Consider the following 12,541-nt stretch of genomic DNA (forward strand, 5'->3'; position numbering starts at 1 on the left):
TTATTTGTCAACTATATTGTTTGTTGTATCATTTGTCAACTTGTATTATTTCCCAACCTGTATTTGTCATATTTCACATTGTTATGTTTTGCTATTATTATTATTATTATTATTATTATTATTATTATTATTATTATTATTATTATTATTATTATTATTATTATTGTTATTATTATTGTTGTTATTATTATTATTATTATTATTATTATTATTATTATTATTATTATTATTATTATTATTATTATTATTATTATTATTATTATTATTATTGTTATTATTATTTATTTTTCAATTTCTATAATTGCAAAATGTATGAAAAATTCATTTGTTGTTTTGCCATGTGGATATAAAAATTTGAGACGGGAAAGAAGTAATGTTCATTTATGGATTTTATGGTTCTTGGCTTGCAACTAGTATATTACATTTTCCAATTAGTAAAAAAAAATTTCATTTTTTCTTCACTTAGATGACTTTTTTAGCTTTTTCGAACTTCTGCCAATCTATGAAGTATCATGCTATGTAAGTTTCATTATCATCTAATTTTAATATTTAAGAATAGTGATAGACTAAATTAAAAACTATAAGAGGATAAGATACAAAACTAGGACTTCTCAGTTTAAGCCATTAAAAATTTGCTTATGTGTTGTATGTTAATGATGATGTTTTCTTGTGCTATGGTTCCCAGGAAAAAACAAGGATTATTTAGATCAATATATTGTCTACTCGATTTTTTGGGTTGAATTTGATAGAAGAGAAACTATAAGAGATCTTTGATAGCAACACTTCCCAATCCTCATGGTAAGAAATTTTTGAAACTTACTTATTTTGCAACTGGATTTTATATATTATTTGGATTTTTAGAGTATGTAAAATTTTAAAGTGTTTGTTATTTGTTACATTGTTTGTTGTTTTCTCATAACATTGGTTGGAACTTTTGTTCTTCGAATAACTTTGAAAATGATGTTAACTTAATTTATCATGAACTCCGTTAGGGATCAAATAATGAGTTAATATATTGCATATGAAACAATAATTGTATAACTTACGTAGTTTGCTATTCATTATTAGGGCTTCCGAGCTTGCAAGAAAGAAGAAGTCCCTGTAGAGGGTAATCAAGATATGGAGGTGGGGATTAAAAGAAAGAGGTAAGCGTGCTTTATGTTTTGTAACGTAACTTAACTATTTTATTTTAGGAATCATGTTAATATGTACTTAGGAATGTTGCTTTGATTATCCTGCAGTGGTAGCCATTGAAAATCTATTTTGTGCGATCCACTTAGACATATGTTTTAGGAATCGTGTTGACATGTATTTATGAACTCGATACTTTGTTAAGTTGATTATTCTGCAGTTATGGTAGTCATTTAAAAGCTATTTTGTTCAATACGCTTAGACATATGTTATAGAAATCATGTTGTTTTGTAATTACTTTGGAGGAGAGGGGGCTAAGGGTAAGTTTATGCTAAATTCAACTTGATGAAAACTAGAATATTGCTTGGTCTGTAAAGATTGAATCGGAACTTACATTTGCAACATTTATATACTATGTTTATGTCTATGCTTATGTAGTCGGTGTTCTTTTTTTTATATAATCTTTTGCATTCCTTATGGGTCTTTTATTAAAAACCATAATTGTATGAACTTTGGGCACTTATTTTGAAAAGTTTATTGGTCTACTTATTAAGAAGGTGATTTTTGTTTGGCATGTACTTAATGTTTATGCTTATGCTTATGCATTTTTCATAATGAATGTTGGCTAAGGTTCATTTTCTTCAAATTTGCAGGTAGTTGAAGAATCTATAGATTATAGTATCGATCAAGCTCTCACTTATACGTCAGTTTGATTAGATTAGGTCAAACATACATGTAATATTACAGTAAATTTATCTTTTGGATTATTGTAAAATATTTACCGATAATGTAAGTTATATTTTTTATTATCAATATAAATATTTTTCCAAACGTATGTGGGTAATGCTAAAATTTAGTATTTAATTTTTTTAAAAGAATAAATATATGACAGAAAAATATGTGTTGCGAAAATGAAGAATAACGACACCAAACATGTGTCAACATATAAGCATTTATTAAACAGAAACAGTGTCATTAAAGCACATTTCTTGACAACAATTTTGTGTAACGAAACATTTATAAAGACAATATATTAGTGTCGAGTTATATTGAAAAGTGACACACTTAAAGCGTCGTTATAAGAGTATAAATGACAATATATTGGTGTTGAGTGATAGATAACGGTGACACATTTAAATTGTCAATGTAATAGTATTAATGACAATATATTTGTGTCGAGTGACAGATTACTGTGACACATTTAAAGTGTCAATGTAAGGGTATTAATGACAATATATTTGTGTCAAGGTATAGATAACGGTGACATATTTAAATTGTCAATATAAGGTTATTAATGACAATATATTCGTGTCGAGTAATAGGTAATGGTGACATATGATTTGCGTCAATGCAAGGGTATTGATGATAATATATTGGTGTCGAGTTATAGATAACGATGACATATTTATTGCATCAAAGTAAAGGTATTAATGACACAATTTTGATGTCATCTAAGCATATTTAATGACACGTTTTCCAAAGTGTCGTTAAATAGCCTTTCTTGACAGTAGCTTCAATGACGCGAAAATTGTGTCGCTGAAAGTCTTTATGACCCAAAATTTTCGTCGTTAAAGCCCAAACTTCAAGTAGTGGCAGCAAGTGATAAAAAGAGAAAACTGAAGAAGACAATTGATAGAAAGAGAAAACAAAGAGAGACTAGCGACCGAATCGTGCACTTGTGGTCAGCGGCAAGTACAGCAGTGGAGCAAGCGACATTGATTTTTTAAGGGGAAAAATAGCTTCAATTGGCAACATTTGGTTTATGATGAAAGAGAGAAAGAGACAGGGGAGTCTTCAGCTTACAAACTAAGAACGAGTTTTTTTAAATAAAAAGAAAATTAAACTCAACTGAATAAATATTAGGTTAATTTTTATAAATATAAAAAAACATGTCTGTGTAATAAAATCAAAAAGCCTATGAAGCCAATAATGTTTTTCATAAATTTCAAGTTTGCCCTTGATATTTCGGACGATTTGTCACTTCTCTTTTTTTTTTTTTCTTCTTTGCAATTTATTCATTCTCTTTCAGATTTCTTCAGCTCCTACTTCAACTCCTATTTTTATTCATCTTCTTTTAATTTCTTTCTTTTTGTTTCTTTCTTTCTTCATCTTCTCTTTCTTTCTTACAGCTCCTCTTCCAGAATATCAAGATCATTTAAATGATCACTTTGAAGATCAAGATCAAGACAACTTTGATATGATCTAAACAATCGCTTACCTAGTCAACATGATCGTTTAGTATGGTCAACACAATCGTTTAGATTTGAAATTCTTTTCCCATCATTTAGGAATTACATGATCGTGTATATGTGATCTAAACGATTGCTTACCTAGTCAACACGATCTTTTAGCATGATTAACACAATCGTTTAGATTTGAAGCATTTTTCCATCGTTAAAAAGAAATAAAAGATCGTGTATCTTTTCCTACATGATCATGTATAAGTTCCTACAAGATCCTGATTCATGATCATTTAGAAGAAGAATTTCATGTGTGCATGTGGCCTATTAATTGCATGTTGACCAGGACATTTTTTGTATTTCCCTTTGTAGGCCTTTGAGATTTTTTTTGTTTTTAAAATTGTTTTATACAGTATAAATATTTAGCTTGTTTGTTATAGTTTAAAAAAAAAACTCATAAATATTCACCTTCTTTTCCATTAAACTAACATTGCTTAGTTTTTTTTTCATTTACAACTTATGAAATGGTTTTTTTAGAGGCAAATAGTTTTTGGGTTCGCTTTGCTATTAAAAAATCACCAGTATCATTGGAAATTAGTATCAATTTAAGTGAACGGAGAAGCTCACTCCAAATTTTATCTCCAATTTAAAATAAAGTTTAGGTTTTTGATGAAACCTCAAATCCATCATGTTTGCACGAGATTTTTAGAGAAACGTGTTTTGTGGAGTTGAACTTGTGTATTGATGTTGATTATGATATTGCAATGTGGTTTAATATCTAGTATGAATCCTTTAATTTTCTCTCGGTTGAATGCCTACGCTTGATTTTAGGAAGCGTAACATGTGAGGCTTTTGAAGTTAGAATCTTGAAAAAAAGCTTGTATCTTTAACTTTCGAGGTTGCTCTGCTTCAGGAGTTAAGGAGTCTTCTACTTTTTGGAAGAATTCTCTTTGGACCTTATAGAATTCTCTAGTGAGCTTTATGGGCTTCGGCTTGGTTGGCCCATGAATCAAACCTCTAGGCCTAACCATATAAATTTGGTTCTTATTTAACGTAAGGGCTGTATTAAGCCTCTCTTTGGGCTCAATTGAACTTTAAGCCAAATAAATAATATTTAATTAAACCAAAATAATTAAATTGATCCAACAGTCATAATGAAAACGCATGGGGTCATCAGGATTTGCCAATTTATGTCTTCAATTTCAATTTGGAACACATGTTAACTTTTAATTAGTAAGAAATTCAATTATTCATATTTTCGCCAGAGGGTTCTCAACCACTCTCTGGGGACAAGATATGTGAGACTGTGTTGAGTAGACAAACGGGCTACTCAAAAGACTTTCGTTGGGGACCCAAGCCCAAGGCCCGCATGATGCTAGTCGACCAGTGCCACGACCTCAACGTAATCCACGGTAGAACGCCAGTTATGGGTCAAGCTTGATGAACTAAGCGAGCGATTGAAGAACATAAAAGAAACCAAGATATGTTAGCTTTACAAGTGGAATAAATGTAGAAGCTCATAGAAGACATGACTCAGGCACAACAAGGACCACCACATGATCTCTAGCTTTACGATACGATGTTTCCATTATTCTTAAGTTCTTGAAATGGCATTATTCAATGATGATATACATATGTACTAAACTTAGGCACTTTTGTATCATTGTAGCTCCTGTGGTATAGACTGGTGTACGAGGCTCGTTAGGAGACGTACATTATTTTGTATGAATTTTTGTGTACTTTGTTTTTTTTAACATTTACTATTTTTAATTTGTATTATGAACTTTGTTGAAATTTGTTGCATTATGAACATTTACTATTTTTTATTTCGTAATCATGTTTAAATTTTTGCTCAATTTTATATTTTCTATAATTTAATATTGCATAAATCGTACTAGAATTGAAAATGAATATGAATATTATAATTGAATAAAAAATATTTCAGAAAAAAATAAAAAATATATATTTAAAATATTTTTCGACACACCACATACGTCGAGAATATGGTCTATATCCTGACGCACCCAAGAAATCATTGGGAATATGGTTTCTAACATCACATTGGGGATGGTTATTTTTAACACACGCAAACATTAGACATGTGACGTCGGGGATGGATTGTTTTTTACGCACGAACAACATCAAAAATGCTGCCATCATGAGACATATACTCTTGATGTCGTGTTGGTGACTGTCAGGTATTTGTCACCCGACACATTTCTTTCGACTCTCTTCCCAACGTCTCTTGCGACGTCAAAAACTTAGTTTTCGATAAATTTTACATGTTTTCCAACGTTTTTATGCATCGAAAAAGGCCCCATTTCTTGTAGTACCTCCTTCTTCTACATTCCAATTCCTCAACAAGATGGACAAAACCTTTGATAAACTTGGATAAACTTAATAATTGTATGAACATAAATTTATTTTCATCATCTCCTTAATAAGATTGGCATAACCTTTCCACAAAATTCTATGGTTGTACTTGTTCTTAGATCATCGATATTTTGTTGCAATTGTCTTGTTTCCTATATTCAAATGTATTTGTTAGTGAGAAAGTAACAAATATTCTTCATAATAATTTTGCTCAATAAACGTTATTCATACTTGAAAAGTCTCACATAATCTTGACCTTAAAAATTCTTCCCAATGATTTTGATCAATAAATGAATACTTTTTTTGTGGAACTTGTAGGAGTTGCTGTTCATCATTATGTGGCATATTGTATTTCATTGTTAGCCAATTCTTAAACCAACGAAATGAAATGTCTGCAGTTTGGAGAATGTTTTTCCTCGATATTGGATCAATGATGAATGCGGCCTAAATATTTAAAAGTACTTAGTAAAGTGTCCGTCCATCAATAACATTATCGATATAAGCATACGAAAATTATATATACCTCAACTGTAGTGAATATCTTATCTTTCAGTTCTACAGGCACACTTTTTCAAGACGTATATGTGATAGGGACATGATAATGTGTTGGAGACCCCATGAAAGACTTTGGCTTGGCTTCGTTCTCACCAATAAATACTACGTCTTCATTGTACCTCACTACCTTCTTCTCTTCCAAACTTCTAATATGAGTTACATTAAACATAATAGTAAGTCCTTGTGGTCTCTTCATCTATTTTAAGGTTTCATTTCCAATACCAATCTCTTTTTTCTCATCCTCAATTCCAAATGTTGCATTCAACTCACCAACACCAAGTTCTTCATTCAAATCGTCCATGAGGCGTATGAAGCAAACACTGTCAATCAAAATCAAGAAATATTTAGCATGATATACAAGTTTTAAATAATAAATAATGAAAAGATATGAATGAACATGATAAACTTATAGTACAAGTTGTCTTAAATTTTGAAAGCACACCATTATAATACTATGTAGGTATCCATGTGCCTTCACAATCTGATCGTACGTACATTGAGATGTTCTCATCCAATTCATTATTTAAATAGACATCTGACATATCATTCGATATTCCTTGACACTATAGTATTGTATCACCAAGTTTTTCGTCATTATACCTATCTTCAAAGTCTCTTTGTGGTGGAGTAAGTACAACTGACCATCTAATAAAACACTTATTTTGCTTGGCTTGCTATTATGAAGGAGTCTGACTTGCGTCCTACTCTATTTAAATCAACTAAAATATAATCAAGTTCATCGATCCGAACACCACCACTATTCTGAACCTAATTGCATTTAAACACAGAAACATTAAACGTATTATAAATAAGTTCCCATATCTCTTGTATCACTCCATAGAATGACACATATCTCCAATGACGGGATTTTTGTCTTTAGAACTAGACAATTGCATTGTTTTTGCAACTAAGCTAACTTTACTATTTTGTACATTTCGATCCTTATCACAAGATTTGGAGTGATAGTGACATCCTTTTACTGCATAACTACTATATGTAATAATAAAAGAATGAGAGTCATGAAAATTCCACCTTAAGTTATTTGAGACTTCAGTATTTCCAAGTTCAAGCTCAGTTGATACCTACCACGAGAATTCTTATTTCAAGTTCAACACAAAACATGTGTAAATAAATTACTATGTTCAACATTATACCTCTTCTCGTAACCAATGTAAAGTTTGATTATGTTCCTCTTGAAGCCATTTCTGATTTTTAGACTTATAGGATATTGTAGTTGCAAAGCCTTCATATATTCTTTTTGTAGTCATAATTCAAAAATTGTAATATAGTTAGATTAGTTATATAAAAGTCAATGAAACAATTAAGAAAGCAATGAATAAACTTACTCCGTATGTGGTTGGACATCAATTGTATTTTCTAAGACATATCGATAAGTTTGTTGTAGAAGTTCTTGTTCAGGTTTGAAGGGAACTCCCATGGACAATGATTTACCAATATTTGAAGTCTCTAAATGATCTTGTGACTTGCGAGTTCCAAGCTCAATGAGATCTACTCCAGATAAGAAATCAAAACAAAATTCAACAACTTCTTCTATTAAATAACTTTCAGCAAGACAATCTTTTAGACGATACCTATTCCTCACAGAGTTTTTTATGACTTTCATGAATCTTTCAAAAGGATACATCCATCGAAGATATATAGGGCTACAAAGTTTGACTTCCCTAACTATGTGTACTGTGAGATGAATCATGATTGTGAAGAATGAAGGGAGAAAATACTTCTCAAATAAACACAGTGTTACCATAATATCTTCTTCTAACTTGTCTAATTGTGGCGCATCTAATACCTTGTTGCACACAGAATTGAAAAAGATGCACAACCTAGTTATACCATAACGAATATGTTTCGGTAGCACCGATTTGATTGCAATAGGAAACAACTATTGTATGAGCAAATGACAATAATAAGATTTTAAATTATCTAAGTTTTACATCTGTCATTTGACATAAGGTTTCTAATTTTGGAAGAGTAACCTTTGAGAACCTTTATTTCGGACAAAGTCTTCAAAACATATCGTTTTTCTTCCTTTGAAGAGTATAACACACAGGAGGAATGAATATTTTCTTTTCAATACTAATAGTTAAAAGTTAAAACCTCACGCCACACACCCCTTAAAATCACTATATAAAATGGAATAGTACTTTAACCTATTAAATTAAACATCATTATTAAAAATGTAGCAGAACTCAACACACCAACAAAATCTTTAGAAACAATTATCCTTATGATGTTCATTTCAAATAGACTCAAAACGTTAACAACACGAATCTCCACTACCGCATCACGATTTCTACTATCAGTCAAACAAAAACATATGGTGATCCAGATGACACAATTTCCACTTTCTTTGGTTTGCATTATAAATTCCAAATCTCATCGAAACCACACAATTCCCATCATTATTGTTTCTAAAATTTAGACATGGTTTTGAAAAACTTGTAAAGATTAAAGAGTTAAGAAATTTGAAGGAATTTTCTATCTATATATTAGTACCAATCTGAAATTGACCCAATAGAAGAGACAATACATACTTACCGATGAAGAAACTTGACGTTCGCCAAAGGACTGAGTGGTTAGGCTCGTACATAGCAAGTCAGGCTCCTTTTTGACGTTTTCTGGTGAAGAAACTTGAACGTACAAAATGTGTTCTTTTTCAAGGACGGTTTAGGCTCACATAGTGGACGACAGACGAAAGTTTAGGCTCATCGACGACGAAAGCAGAAGTGCAAGGGACTTTTTTTGCTAATGGCAAGGCAGAAGACCCATACACAGTGGATGGCAGAAGTGGAAGTGCAAAGGATCGAACTTTTTTCGCGAACGGGAAGACGGCGGACTTGTACACAATGGATGACGAAACGAGAAGCACAAGATCGTACTTAGTAGACAGCGGTTTGGGTGCTTCATTTTTGCGAACGAGAAGATGAAAGAGTAGGGAAGCAAACCCGAGACGGCTGGCCTTGACGTTTTCAAAGGAAAGGAAGAAGATTAGGGCTTTTTTTAATTAATTAAAAATTCAATATTTTATTTTTAATTATTTAGTAAATCTTGACATTTTTAAAACATCAAGGAAAAGTATATTACTTGACGTTTAAAAAATGTCAAGAACTTTAGAAAATGACTCCCCTCTACCTTTTTATAAAAATTCTTGACGTTTTAAGACATCAAAAATTTAATTAATATTACTTGACGTTCTTAAAACGTCAAGAAAAATTACATATTACTTGATAGATGTTTACAAAACGTCAAGAATGTTGAATTTATAAATATTCTTGACGTTTTAAAAACGTCAAGAATTTAATAGATATTAAACGTCAAGGAAAAATACATGTTACTTGACGTTTCAAAAATATCAAGATATCTAACAATTAGCCTACCTCCACCTTTTCATAAAAGTTCTTGGCGGTTTATCTTTCCAATCACCCGTTTCTAAACGTTTTTTTCAAAAAACGTCAAGATGTTTAAACCACAACCGTAAAAAAAGTCCCTTTTTTTAGTTGTGATATGCATTAATAGTAGGTAAAATTGCATAGACGAGTTGTAAGAGACTTCTACTACTAGACCTTACACTTAAGATTTAAGATTCTGCATGTATTTACTAATTATGTACTGATGGTAGCTAAAATGTAATGAGTAGTTGTAGTAGTTGGTTGATGTTACGTGACGATTATGCATGTTTGATGGATTACATAATTATGAACTATTATGATTGATGTTTCATGTCATGTTTATGATGATTGTTACATGCTTTTGGATTGTGGTGTCTATTAACTTTGGGGTCACTACCTTTTTCCAACTCCATGATTGTGTACGTTCGACGGGACCACTAATTTGTCATGCCAATTTCCATGTGTTGTCCGACAGGATCACTTAACAACCCGATCAGTTACATGCTCCTTCAAAATAACCACACTAATGAGAGTTCCTACGAAATAACTAGATCATGTTTGTTCCTTAGGGTTCACGATATTCTATGGTACCTCCTAATGGAAAGTTTGAAGGAATAAAAGCCCTTTTGCAGCAGAACAATTCAACAGAACCCTAAATTTAAATTAATTGGAAAATTAAAAGTACCATTACATTGGAAAAAAAAACATAAACTAATTTTCTTTAACCTAAAAGCTAAACATGCTTTTACAAATATAAATATAAATATACATACATATATATATATATATATATATATATATATATATATATATATATATATATATATATATATATATATATATATAAATTACAGAGAACACTTGCGTATGTTGAAGTCTCTGTATCTGTCAAACACCAATTTATGTGGCACCACTACTTGGAAATCTCCTTAATCTCTAAGCTTGAGATCTTGGTTTGTGAGAACAAAAATTGGAATGAAAACTTTTGCATAGAGAATTGAGAGAATACACATAGTGATTTTTTTCAGAAAAAAAAAAAAAAAAGAAAAAAGTCTTTTTGTGTAACGTTACCTACTTCCCCTTTCTTCATCCTTAAGATGAGGACGTTATTGAGATATGTGGAAAGCATTCCACCTCACTTGAATAATTCCCACGTAAGGGAATTATTCATTTAATTTAAACTAATTAGTTAATTAATTAATGAATTAATTAAATCATATTTCATTAATATTTCATTTAAATCATATTTAAATGTATATCTCTCACATAATTTATAGTTTTAATTTAATTAATTTAATCAAATCAAATTTAATTAAATAAAATTAAGGGGTCTTTTAAAAAGTAGAACAAAACGACAAAATATTTACACTGTATAGAACAATTCTGAAAACGGAAAAAACCCATAGGTCCAAAATGGAAAATACAAAAAATGTCTCGTCAACCACGTCGTCAACAATATGTGTAATATATTTGGTACACGATCGTTAGATTTAGTTGTTTAGATTTGGATAGTCAAATCTAAACAATTTATTTTTTCAACTCTAGCGTTTAATTTAGGTAGACGATCGTTTAGATTTGGTCGTTTAGATTTGGCTACACGATCGTTCAGATTTGGCTACCCCAAATCTAAATGATTTTTTTTTTCAAAATTTAGTACACGATTGTCTAGATTTGGCTAAACATTTTTTTAATTCTTTTGGTATATAATCGTTTATTTTTTTTACACGATTGTTTATATTAGCTACTTCAATCAAAAAAAATTCAAGGTTTTTTATACACAATTTTTTAGATTTGATTACCCTAATCTAAACGATGGAAAGAAATCGCAGCGAAAAAAGAAAAAGAAGAAAAAGAAATCAAAGTTGATTATCTAAATCTAAAAGACGTAAAAAAAAAGAAAGAAGATGAAAAGAAGAAAAACAATGGAAAGAAATCGCAGCGGAAAAAAAGAAGAGGAAAGGGAGAAAGACGATAGAAAAAATCGCAGGAAAGAGGAGAAGAAAGACGGAAAGGCAAACCTAGAATGTTTAAAAATGGGTAACTTTATGGGCTTACACGGACCATAAATATCTTAGTAGTTTGTTATATTTATGAAAATTTTCTTAAAATTAAATTAAATTATTAATTAATTCTTCAATTAATTAATTGCTAAATTAAATATTTTATATTTTATTTAATCCAAATTTGAATCATATTCAACTATAAAGTTATTTCATAACATATAGTTACATGTGTATCATATACACATTAAATTTTAACCTATAGTTTTAATATGAATCTAATTCACATTAAATTATTATTTGAACACATTCAAACATTTTATTCCCTCATTAATTAATTTCAAATCATATCCAAAATTAAATTTATATAATAAAGTTTAATTAACACCATACCTTATATTAAGGGGTCTTTTCAAAAATATAAAGAGCGGTAAAGTATTTACACTGTATAGAACAATTCCAAAAATATAAAAAACCCAGAGGCCCACCATGTAAAATACCAAAAATGTCCCGTCAAAAATGTACGTAATATATTTGGTAACGCGATTTGGTACACGATCATTTAGATTTGTTTTTTCAATTCTATCGTTTAATTTAGTTACACGATCGTTTAGATTTGGCTACACAATCTTTTAGATTTGGGGTTCCAAATCTAAACGATTTTTTTCAAAAATTTGGTATACGATCGTTTATATTTGGCTACACAATCCTTTAGATTTGGCTACCCCAAATATAAACGATTTTTTTTTCAAACTTTGGTATAAACAATTTTTTTCAATATTCTTTATACACAATCTTTTAGTTTTGGTTACCCTAATTTAAATGCCTAACCAATTTTTTCAAGATTTTTTATACACATCCTTTGGATTTGGTTACCTAATCTAAACTTAAAAAA

General features: G+C 30.2%; 1 protein-coding gene and 1 long non-coding RNA gene across 2 annotated transcripts; one reads left to right on the top strand and one right to left on the bottom strand.

Annotated features, from left to right (window-relative positions):
- The first annotated feature begins 685 nt into the window (after positions 1-685).
- LOC127151474 (uncharacterized) lies at positions 686-1,911 on the top strand. Its single transcript, XR_007824463.1, has 3 exons — positions 686-798; positions 1,069-1,145; positions 1,785-1,911. It is a non-coding gene; the product is annotated as an uncharacterized LOC127151474 (long non-coding RNA).
- A 4,235-nt stretch (positions 1,912-6,146) lies between these two features.
- Positions 6,147-9,216, bottom strand: LOC127151329 (uncharacterized). Its single transcript, XM_051090837.1, has 5 exons — positions 8,796-9,216; positions 7,586-7,748; positions 7,394-7,493; positions 7,272-7,321; positions 6,147-6,559 (listed from the first exon to the last, which is right to left on the bottom strand). Exons 1-5 carry the CDS (start codon positions 8,845-8,847, stop codon positions 6,436-6,438), a joined length of 489 nt encoding a protein of 162 aa, XP_050946794.1. The 5' UTR covers positions 8,848-9,216; the 3' UTR covers positions 6,147-6,435.
- Positions 9,217-12,541: the final 3,325 nt, after the last annotated feature.

Source organism: Cucumis melo, chromosome 10 (genome assembly GCF_025177605.1).
Source record: "Cucumis melo cultivar AY chromosome 10, USDA_Cmelo_AY_1.0, whole genome shotgun sequence".
Classification (NCBI taxonomy): Eukaryota; Viridiplantae; Streptophyta; class Magnoliopsida; order Cucurbitales; family Cucurbitaceae; genus Cucumis; species Cucumis melo.

Excerpts from the sequence above, each read along its gene's own strand:
- LOC127151329 (XM_051090837.1), bottom strand. The coding sequence starts at position 8,847 with ATGTACGAGCCTAACCACTCAGTCCTTTGGCGAACGTCAAGTTTCTTC. Across the intron at positions 7,749-8,795 it reads AACGTCAAGTTTCTTCATCG|ATCTCATTGAGCTTGGAACT; the intron begins GTAAGTATGTAT and ends TATCTGGAGTAG. Across the intron at positions 7,322-7,393 it reads TACATTGGTTACGAGAAGAG|GTATCAACTGAGCTTGAACT; the intron begins GTATAATGTTGA and ends TTCTCGTGGTAG.